At 42.2% G+C, this 12,008-nt stretch overlaps 1 protein-coding gene across 2 annotated transcripts in view; it reads right to left on the bottom strand.

Moving 5' to 3' along the window:
- The window catches only part of LOC124594910 (sodium-independent sulfate anion transporter-like), a 292,649-nt gene that overhangs the window by 79,786 nt on the left and 200,855 nt on the right, over positions 1-12,008 (bottom strand). For both annotated transcript variants that reach the window (XM_047133390.1, XM_047133391.1), the window contains exon 3: positions 226-421. In XM_047133390.1, coding sequence (XP_046989346.1) covers positions 226-421 — 196 coding nt within the window. The remainder of the gene's footprint in view (positions 1-225; positions 422-12,008) is intronic.

Here is a 12,008-nt window from a genome sequence, read left to right as displayed (position 1 = left end):
TATTATTATTCTTCCTGTGAACGTTTTTGTAAAATCTTTAGTAAGTGTTATGGTCAGATGTAAGAGAGCACCTTAAGGCTCTAATCTGGCCAGGCTAAATAAGCAATAAATAAATAATTTTGTCATCCATAATATTGTTTTCTTTGTGAAAAACTTTTTATCCTTAGATCGCTACATTTCTTTTCTTGTATATACTAGTATCTAAGCAGTTAGACTAGTTCTTACCTAGTTGCAAAAGTCCGCAAAGCAGCTCCACACAGCCAGCCAAGAAACAGAGCAAAACAGCCAGATCAGGACTTGTATCGTGCGTGTAGGTTGATGTGAGTAGGGAGAGCAGAGCTGTCGGTCCAATGTTCACCTCCTTGCACGTGCCGAAGAAGATGTACACGAAGCTGCCAGCAAAGGCGGAGTACAAGCCATACTGTGAACCAATTGAGCAACGTGTTAGTAAAGCTCAAATGGCACACTGAGCATATTATTTCTGTTAGCAATGCAGCTACGCTTTTATTTATTCTTATACTATCAGGATATCTCATATACTTTAAAGAATCGAACTCCCGTATGCGAAACAGCTTCAAACGTCTGGGTACTTCAAAACAAGTTGTTGTGTATATATTCAATGTTAAGCGTGTAAGCGAGGAAAAGCTTAGACAAGGTTTGAAGATATGCTTAAAGTTTGTTGGAAGTCACTATGTGCTCTCATTGTCAAACATTAGATGAACATAGTATGGGTAATTAGCGCTCCATTTTAAGCAAAAGCAAGTTTTTCAAGTTTCTCAGTGTTTATGACGTAATATCTTCTGAGCTATGTTTCGGACAGTGATATAATTTTCCAGGTACATTCAGTGATATAGGTAGATAACGTCTGCATAGTGTGTTGCGAATAGAGTTAGTAATAAGGAAATGATAAACTGAAAACGTCGTGCCTGACATTGAAGCTTTACTGTATTAATAGTGAAAATGTGCTAATCCATAAACTTTTTTTCTTTCATCATTTTGTGTGGGGGATTTCAGTGAGAAGAAGTTTCGTAAAAGTTTGAAATTATGTTTAAAGTTTGTTGGAAGTCGCTAAGTGTCCTCAGTCTCAGAACAGGATGAATATAGGGCATATATTTGCACCCGTCCATTATGCTGCCTGAAGACAAACACACATCTTCAAACAGTAGTACTTGTCTTATTGTGTTGAACTTTTAACATAAGATTCATCATTTTCTCTGGGCCTTTGTCCTGATTCAACACAGGGTCAGCTTCGTTACTATGGATTTGGCGGTGTTCGCTGCAGAGGGTGGCCGGATGCCTTTCCTATCGCTACGCTGAACCACCCGGGATGGAATTAGTGTACCCCAGCTGCCTGCGTCTAGTGTAACCCATGAAATAGTATGAACTTTTTCAAATGCCTGCGAGGCGTGTAACTAAGGCGGAACGTGGGGATGAGCCCGGTATTCGCCTAGCGGGATGTGGAAAACCGCCTCAAAACCACATCCAGGCTGGCTGGCATACCGGCCCTCGGCGTTAATCCGCTGGGCGGATTCGATTTGCGGCCGGCGCGCCTACCCAAGTCCAGGAAGCAGCGCATTAGCGCTCTCGGCTACCCTGGCGGGTTAAACTTTTAACATAAGATTATACCTCCTAATCAGTGGGGTATGAAAGCATTTTAAGTCTTTCAAATTCGGTCTATAATTACTTAGTTCTGACCTCCATATCCCTGAGAAGATAGGCAAGTGGGCGGCCATCAACTACGAACAACCACTGCAAGTTATCTACTCTACGGCCAGAAATTTGTTTGATTAATTTATTTATACATCCGTAGACAATATGCATTGTATGACAGTCGCCCAAATGTATACATACTTTAAATATACACACAGTTTAAATTTTAAAAAAATACCAAAATACAATATTTATTATCATATGTTACATGTTTGTATAGAATCCGTCTCTTTTGTATTGCAAATCGTGTAAAGTGTGTCTTCAACATAACAGTAAATCGTCGGAATCAACATTTGTCTGAATTTGTCTACTTGATTTGCCTCCCATTTTATATAATCCCTGATAGTCTAGCTCTTTTTTAATAAATTGTATTTTATAGATTTCTTGAATGCGTGTATATCACTTTTGTCTTTGACCTCTTGTTAAAGCCAAGTGTATAATTTTGGATTTTAACTATGTTTTCTTCATAAAATATGTGATTTTTTTCCAACTGATATCTTTTCTCACGCTCATGTATAGATCTGTTTGTTGGGACTGCTCAAATAGAAAACGTATTCACTTGGAACTGTAAGGATTACCACAGTTTCATACAAGTCTTGTTCTTTTTGTAATAATTCACGTAACCTTTTTGTGTACCTTAACGACTGTTAGTGTATGTTGCACATTTGTTCCGCAGACGTTTACTCCAGAAGGGAGTATAGAATTGACATATCCAAAGAATGTTGTTATAGCGCATGAGCTGCTACACACCGAGGTTACTTTCCGAAGTTTGTTAATAACATATTGTAGTGATTCGCTTTTCAAGGTGAGTAACACGCTCAGCCTATTTCAGCTGTGAGTCAACGTGCATATCGGGTGATGTAGTGCAATGGAAGGACGACGTTTCAAATTCCCATCCAACCATCTAGAATTAGGTTTTCCGTGCTTTATCTAAATCGCTCCAGGCAAATGTCGGGTTGTTTCCTTTGAAAAGGAATGTACAGTTTCATTCTCCTTTCTTCGACGTGACGTGAAACACTAATCTTGCTTCCTAGCTTCAAAATGAATCCTTAGGAGTTTTGTGTTTGATATGCATTTTGTGAACTCATCTTTAATTTTTAGGTCGGTTTTATCGAACTTTCTGTTTACGTGGAAACAAATACTATTTTTAAACATTTATGGTTAATTTGATGTCTTCCATCCACTTGCATACAGGTGGGGTGTGTTTCTTCAGCGCTGCACATTTTGTCTGGCGAGTCGTCACTAATCAGAATGTTAATGTACTCAGTAAATATTGTTTCTACATGTTTGACTCTCTGGGAAAAGTCGTTGATATGCAAGGTGATTCCGTGACGATGTTGCAAATTTTCAGGGATGATGGAGAAGGGCAAAGGTATCAATCTGAGGTAAGGGACCTCAGAAGCTACCAATCAAAAATCGTTCTGATACCTCTGACAGTGGAATACATGTACCGGTATTGTTGTTGCTAAGATTGTGGGGTAGACAGTTTCTAAAGGTGGTGTATGGATAAAAAAAAAGGTTTAGTAACTGTGAGATCTTAAATGCATACCTTAAGAGCTACGAGCAAATGTGCATCTTTGATACTGTGAAACAAATCTCTTCTATTGCAATCTCTTTGCTTTCCACATTTTTGGAGGAGGAGGCTCTTAAGCTCTTAAGGTATGCATTTTAGAGTCCGTATTAACTGGACTTTTTTTCTGGTTTTGGTCCACGCCGTAACCTCCAAAAATATTGTAACCAAAGAGCTTGCAGTAGAAGAGACGTATTTCACAGTATCAGAGGTGATTAAGTGCTCATAGCTCTTAAATGATGCAGTTTAGAGCCCATGTTTACTGAACATTTTTTCTTTGATTCGATCCATACTACCATATCGGAAAGTTTGCCTGCCGTATAATCTTAACAATAACAGTACCTGTACAAGTATTCCACCATCAGAAGTGTTAGAACGATTTTCGCTCATATCTTCCGACTCGGCCATCTCCGGAACCAGGGTCCGTTATCTCAAATTGACTCATTTTCCCTTCTTCATCATTCTTGAAAGTTTATAATCACCCTGTATGTTAAGAGAAGTAACATATCCAGCATGTGTTGCTAAGAGACTCCTATGTTATTGTAATAGGGGTTGGAAAGATGTTTTATAGTTGTTTGGAATTTGTTTGAGAGATCACGTATGATACTCCGTTCTTCAGTTGTGGTTGAAACCACTTGTTTGCTATATCTACATCTACAACTACATGATTACTCTGCAATTCATAATCAAGTGCCTGTAGACCTTTTATCGAACCACCTTCAAGCTATTTCTCTACCGTTCCACTTTAGAACAGCGCGGAGAAAAACGAACATTTAAATCTTTCCGTGCGAGCTTTGATTTCTCTTATTTTATTATGTTGATCATTTCTCATTGTGTAGGCGGGGACAACAAAATATTTTCGAAATTCGGAGGAGAAAGTTGGCGGCCGAAATTTGATGACAAGATACTGCTGCAACGAAAAACGTGTTTATAAATTTGGACTACACGGTCCAGAGGAGGAACAGCAATCTGATGGTACAGCTGGGTTAAAACAATGGTCTGGATGGCAATGATATTTGATTAATGACCGGTGTCGACTTCATGCAAAAGTCATCTTCAAAAAATCGTGAAGAGCAGTTTACGATCGTGTTGCCGCGTGAACATCCGACGAGCCACCAATAGCAGCCAACGATGATCATTTTCTGAAATGACTTTTACATGAAGTCGAAATTGGTCATTAACAAAATATTATTGCTATACAGACTGCTGTCTTAACGCAGAAGAACGCCTCTTTTTTAATGACTGCCACTCCAATTAGCAGATCATATCCGTGGCATTCTCTCCCCTATTGCGCGATCATACAAAACACGTTGTCCTTCCTTGAACTTTTTCGATGTCCTCCGTCAGTCCTGTCACGTGAGAATCAAATACTGCACAGCAATATTCTAGCAGAGGACGGCAGTCTATTTCGTAGACATATTGCATTTTCTAAGTGTTCCGTCAATAAATCGGAGTCTCTGGTTCGCTTTCCCCACAACGTTGTCTATGTGATCGTTCTAATTTAAGTCATTCGTAATTTTAATTCCTAAGTATTTAGCTGAATTCACAGCCTTTCTATTTGTGTGATTTATCGTGCAACCGGAATGTACCAAATTCCTTTAAGTGATCACGTGATGACTTCACACTTTTCATTATTCAGTGTCAATTGGCACTTTTCGCACCATACAGACATCGTCTCTCAATTATTTTGTAATTGGTTTAGATCATCTGATGACTTTGCAGGACGGTAAATGACAGAATGATTTGCAAACAATCAAAAAGGGCTGCTTAGTTGTGTCCTAAATCACTTCTGTAGATCAGGAACTGCAGAGGGCCTATAATATTTACTTGGAGAACGCCAGAAAGCACTTCTATTTTACTCGAAGACTGTCTGTCAGTTACTGCGAACTGTGACCTTTCTGACAGGAAATTACGAATACAGTTGCACAGCTAAAACGGTACTCCATAGGCACGCAATTTAATTAGCACTTGTGGGGAACGGTGTCAAAAGTCTTCTGAAAATTTAAATTATGGAATCAGCTTAAAATACCCTGTCAATAGCACTCATTACTTCGTGAGCATAAAGAGCTATTTGTGTTTCACAAGGACGATGTTTTCTGAATCCGTGTAGTGTATTTGTCAGTAAATCGTTCTCCTGATGGTAATTCATGATGTTTGAACACAGTATATGTTGCAAAAGCCTACTGCATACCGATGTTAGTGACCTGGGTCCGTAATTCAGCGGATTACTGTTACTTCCTTTCTTGAGTATTGGTGTGACCCGTGCAGCTTTCCAGCTTTAGGTATCAATCTTTCGTCGAGCGAGAGCTTGTACGTGACAACTAAATATGGAGCTATTGGATCAGCATACTGTGAAAGGAAACTAGCTGGTATACGATCTGGATCGGAGGCCTTGCCTTTATTAAGTGATTTAAGATGCTTCACTAAACAGAGGATATCTACTTCTAAGTTACTCATGTTGACAGTTGTTCTTGATTCGAATGCTGGAATATTTACTTCGTCTTGTTTAATGAGGGAATTTCGGAAAACTGTGTTCAGTAACTCTGCGTTAGTGGCACTTGTGATAGTAACATTACCACTGAATGCGTCTTGCTGCTGGTGCGCTTTACATGCGATCAGAATCTCTTTTGAATTTCTGACAGGTTTGTAGACAGGTTTAGTTGTGGAGACAATTAAAAGCATCTCACATTGACGGACGAGCTAAATGTGGAGCTGCTGTGAAACTTCGTCAATCTTGCGGATTTTGCTTCCCGTAAAATTTCGATTGCTTTTTCCATTGCTTCAGCAACGATGTTCTGACCTGTTTTGTGTACCTTGGGGTTCAGTAATAATCTCTTATTGATTTACTTGGTCTCTACGTTTCAAATGCCGTCCGTATTATTTCATTACTTAAACCACATCTGGACTATCCTAACAGAGTCAGATTCCTAGTGCATCTATTCTGTTTGGCAGTATTTTGCTGTTTTCTGTATCGAAGGCTTCTTCAGGACAAGGAAAATGCCGCTTATACAATAACTTTTGTTCAGTGCTTCAAAGCATAATTTGTGAATCAAGCTACTTTGATTCCATGGTTTTTCAGGGCTTTACTCAAGTATGTTCTTAACACAAAAGATTGTGCTTCCTTAGATACCGAAAAACCAATGTGGGAAAGCCAGAAAAGAGGAGAACTCAAGCGTTAGTTACAAGATACTACAGAAGGATGTTGAAAAATGGATGGACTGATAAGAAATAAAGAGGTTCTCCACAGAATCAAGAGAAGAGGAACATGTGGAACATTGACAAAAAGTAGGGTCAAGATGGTAGGGCATGTGTTGGCTTTTTCAATCCCGCCTCGTTTTCCCGTATCAGCTCCACGTACAGTGCTAGTAACTGAAATTTGCTAGTCAGGGTAACAGTCGAATCCCCTTTGTACAGAGGTAGATCAGGCGTTGCTGAAAGATGACATCAGGGAGACCTTGAAGGTATGTTACAGCCACCGGTCTTAACACACCAGAAATGTGAGACTTGCTGTCCAAATTATCGGTTATGAGACCCAGAAGTGATCGCGGTGTGAGCTCAGTGCCACTTCATACCATCACGGCAAGTGCTGCCTCCCCCCCCCCCTTCCCCCCCCCCCCCCCCCCCCGCCCCACCGTTACCTATGGTAACATCAATACTAGATCCTTTTCAGTTGCCGGCCGAAGTGGCCGTGCGGTTAAAGGCGCTGCAGTCTGGAACCGCAAGACCGCTACGGTCGCAGGTTCGAATCCTGCCTCGGGCATGGATGTGTGTGATCTCCTTAGGTTAGTTAGGTTTAACTAGTTCTAAGTTCAAGGGGACTAATGACCTCAGCAGTTGAGTCCCATAGTGCTCAGAGCCATTTCCTTTTCAGTTGCTTGCTAGGCAGCCTACCCACGTGGAAGCGTTTGCTACCTGACCGGCTACAGGGATCGTTTCAGCCATGGAAAGGCGCTCATTCACAGGTTTACCATATCTGCTGTCAACAACAAATCCGACAAGGTTCGAGAGTGTAACTGCCAAACCACAAGGAGGTGCATAATATAAGACCGAACCTAAAAGATACTTCACAAAGAGATAAATAATAACAATGACTGAATTCCTGAACATAAGGGGAAACGGCTGAAAGATACAGCATATCTCTCATTTTCTCGCTCGCATATCCATATTCTGCAAACCTACATTTACGATAGTACTGCTAAGTCGATTTTACGAGGGACGTTCCGAAAGTAAGTTTGGTCACTGTTTTTTAAGGAGAAGATAGTACGCCAGGTGACACAAACAAACGTCATATGAATCCACAACCGCTGCTAGTTCAACGAGCGAAGGGGCGTCAGCAGAAGAGGAATGACGCATACGCAGAGCGCCGAAGAGAGAGTAGCAGCAGACCGGCGTGCCCAAGGTTATTCGAGTACGCATGACGATGGCAGACGGACGCGTACTGACAACGTGGTCGCCAAGGGCAGTGCATGCCGTTATCAGGTATGATGGACACGTGAGTCTAGTGTATCCATGATTCCATACAGACCGTGTATGGTTGGTCGCTGGTGTTGGATGTTCAGAGATTAGATTAGATTAAATTAGATTAATACTAGTTCCATGGATCATGAATACGATATTTCGTAATGATGTGGAACGAGTCAAATTTTCCAATACATGACATAATTAAGTTAATTTATAGCAACTTTCATCTGTTCCCGCATTGAGAGCCACAGTCTTGGGACGTTACTTCCAAACCAGTGCTAAGGTGGGGCAGGCTGTGTGACATTTCCTTGCATTGCAGGGCATCGGGTTTTACCAGAGTGGTTTCTTCAAACTGATTGCACGCTGCGACACACGTCAAATGGCTTCAAATGGCTCGGACCACTATGGGACTTAACTTCTGAGGTCATCAGTCCCCCAGAACTTAGAACTACTTAAACCTAACTAACCTAAGGACATCACACACATCCATGCTCGAGGCAGGATTCGAACCTGCTACCGTAGCGGTCGCGCGGTTCCGGACTGAAGCGCCTACAACCGCTCGGTCACACAGGCCGGCTGCGACACACGCCTCAGTGTCGATAGCGATTATGTCGAAAAGTAGTGAGGTGTATAGTTCTTGATATCACGGTCTTTTTTCTTTTTGGCAATAAAGTTTAGATGTGAAAAACAATGACGGAACTTACTTTCGGAACATCTCTCGTATGTTGTCTAAATTATGATGTCGTCGGAATTGTGAGAGTCTGTTACTGTTATAGCTATTAAATGAAATGCATGCGACATGTACTTCGCAGTTGTTTTCGGAAGAATCTTTTCAAATGCAGCACTACGCTGAATTCCAATTTCTTGGAAGCTATGTACTATGGAATAGCACGTGGGAAAAATGAATGTTCCCATTCATTGACATGAAAGTGCTGTTGGAACGTTTTCAGACTTCCCCGCGAGTGTTGCCTCTTGCAATATTTGCTGTCGTTTTGTTTGAAGAGAAGCACTTACTTTCTGGAAGGTTTCTAGCAGCCAACATTTGCGTAATACTCAAAGCGCATGTCAAACATACCATATGGTTTCTTTGAACTCACGATCTCGGCAGTTCTCCCGCTGTATTCTGTTAAGCAGTTGAGTGAGATGTACTTAACGTAAGGTAGGCAAATAAGACGACAGGCGCTTTACATCGCGTATAGTGATTAGTGTAATAAGTGAAGATCGAAAATTATAGGCTTTTAAGGAGACACAAATGTTTTTGACTCTATTTCAGCAGAATGCTTCCTTTTTAGACCGAATGAACTAGTCCCCGTGTCTCTCAGGCAACAGCGTCATTGGCCCTCACAGTATCACCGATTTGATTCCCTGCACTGAAGTAGTACGCACCACAATGTACGTAAGGCAAGTCTCGTTGGCTCCTGTCTCACCTTTTCCATCTTAAGTCACAACTTTGTTTGAGGAGAAATCTGAATTTTATTTGGACACACTTGCACATCTCCATTATAAATTCTTTCCTCTTATAAGATCTACATACTCTTCAGACTACTTAATTGTAAAGTGCACGGCAGAGGGTACTTATCATTGTATCAGACACCAGGGCTCCTTCCCGTTCCAGTCCCGTATGGAATTCGGGAGGAATGATAGTTTAAATGCCTCTGTGTGAGCTACAGTTAATATAATGTCGTCTTCGCGGTCACTAAGAGAGCGATATATAGGGAATTGTAGTATATTATTACATTCACCAATTAATACCCGTTCTTAAAACTTTGTTACCAGATTTTCGGTGGATGATTCGCGTCTCTCTTCGCACGTCTGCCAAATAATGTTTTTCACCATTTCCCTGACAGTTCCCCACGAGTCAAATAAACCAGCGATCATTCGTGTTGTCATTCCTTGTACGCCTATCACACAACTGAGCAACATTGGAAGATCGGACGCACAAATGTGCTATAAGAAGTTTCATTTCTAGACTGACTGCCTTATTCCAGGAACAATGTTTCACGCCAAATTTTTACACCCATGTTTTTGAGTCGACTGATTACAGTTGTCACTCACTTATGTTTCAGTCATAAGATTCTACTGTTCTGTGTTTTGTGAAGTGCGCTATTTTACATTTCTGTACATTTAAAGCAATTTGCCAGACTTCGCACGACGCTGAAATCTTATGAAGATTTGACTGGATATTTGTCCAGTTTTTTTCAAAGAGTACTTCATTACAGGTAACTGTATTACCTATTTTGACTAATATGATCCGTATCGTTATATCGTTGGGCCAACCCATTGCCACTGATCAACTATTAGTTTCAAAGGCTTGCTTGGGAGTGCCCGCAATTTCTAACACTCTATCTAGCCTGTATGGTAGTAACTAATAGGATTAAAAAACCTCCGTGCAGCATAACATTTTCACAACCATCCCGACTTTTCACTGATTTAATTTTGACTCATACGTCCTGAATCACTTTTGTCATCAGATACGAGTATCTGGTATTTCGTAATACACACAACAAAAAATGTTTTGCATCACCCCGGCTCCCAGAACTCCTGAAGATAAACGTCGACTGTGGATATTGTATCACAGACACAGTCCCTTTGACTCTTCAGAGATGTCACTTAACCCGCCCAAAGACGTAAACAACCATGCATGAGCAGCGCCTATTAGACGGAGGGGGTCCGACAGCCGATCAGTTCCAGTCACTCCACCAGGAAGGAGGTACACGGCTCGTGTTGTCTGTAGTTCATCCATGCCTAGACGGTCAATACCGTGGTTCGATCGCGTTCGCATTGTTACTTTGTGCCAGGAAGGGCTCTCACCAAGAGAAATGTCCAGGCGTCTCGGAGTGAACCAAAGCGATGTTGTTCGGACATGGTGGAGATACAGAGAGAGAGAGAGAGACAAGAACTGTCGATGACATGCCTCGCTCAGGCCGCCCAAGGGCTACTACTGCAGTGGATGACCGCTACCTACGGATTATGCCTCGGAGGAACCCTGACAGCAACGCCACCGTGATGAATAATGCTTTTAGTGCAGCCACAGGACTTCGTGTTACGACTAAAACTGTGCGCAATAGGCTGCATGATGCGCAACTTCACTCCCGACGTCCATGCCGAAGTCCATCTTTGCAACCACGACACCATGCAGCGCGGTACAGATGGGCCCAACAACCTGCCGAATGGAATGCTCAGGATTGGCATCACGTTCTCTTCACCGATGAGTGTCGCATATGCCTTCAACCAAACAATCGTAGGACACATGTTTGGAGGCAACCCGGTCAGGTTGAACGCCTTAGACACACCGTCCAGCGAGTGCAGCAAGGTGGAGGTTCCCTGCTGTTTTGGGGTGGCATTATGTGGGGCCGACGTACGCCGCTGGTGGTCATGGAAGGCGCCGTAACGGCTGTACGATACGTAATGTCATCCTCCGACCGACAGTGCAACAATATCGGCAGCAAACGGCGTGGCATTCGTCTTCATGGACGACAATTCGCGGCCCCATCGTACACATCTTGTGAATGACTTCCTTCGGGGTAGCGACATCGCTCGACTAGAGTGGCCAGCATGTTCTCAAGACATGAACCCTATCGAACATGTCTGGGATAGATTGAAAAGGGCTGCTTATGGACGACGTGACCCACCAACCACTCTGAGGGATCTACGCCGAACAGCCGTTGAGGAGTGGGACAATCTGGACCAACAACGCCTTGATGAACTTGTGGATAGTATGCCACGACGAATACAGGCATGCAGTAACGCAAGCTGACGTGCTACTGGGTATTGGAGGTACCGGTGTGAACCTCAATCTGGACCACAACCTCTGAAGGTCTCGTTGTATGGTGGTACAACATGCAATGTGTGGTTTTCATGAGCAATAAAAAGGGCAGAAATGATGTTTATGCTGATCTCTATTCCAATTTTCTGTACAGGTTCCGGAACTGTCGGAACCGAGGTGATGCAAAACTTTTTTTTGATGTGTGTGCAATCCCGAAAGAAATAAGGTCTACGTGGAATGTTTGATACATTTTAGAAACGGCAGAAAGCAATAGTTTGTTCACAAAAAAATCTTGTGCTGCCGCACTCTTCATGTAAAAAACTGTGTCACACGTTATAGTTCGCATGATACGTAATTCAGCGTTGACGATGGGAGCAACAGCTGTAGCGGTAGCCTGTGCAGAGGTCGCTGGATCGGAATGTAAATTCTATACTTGAGTATGGACCAAAACAACAACAAAAGTCCAGTAAACAAGGGTTATCAAGTGGATACCTTAAGAGC

The sequence above is a fragment of the Schistocerca americana genome, chromosome 2 (assembly GCF_021461395.2).
Source record: "Schistocerca americana isolate TAMUIC-IGC-003095 chromosome 2, iqSchAmer2.1, whole genome shotgun sequence".
NCBI lineage: Eukaryota > Metazoa > Arthropoda > Insecta > Orthoptera > Acrididae > Schistocerca > Schistocerca americana.
The sequence above is the reverse complement of the archived record's forward strand: the minus strand, read 5'-3'. Positions and strand labels throughout refer to the sequence as shown.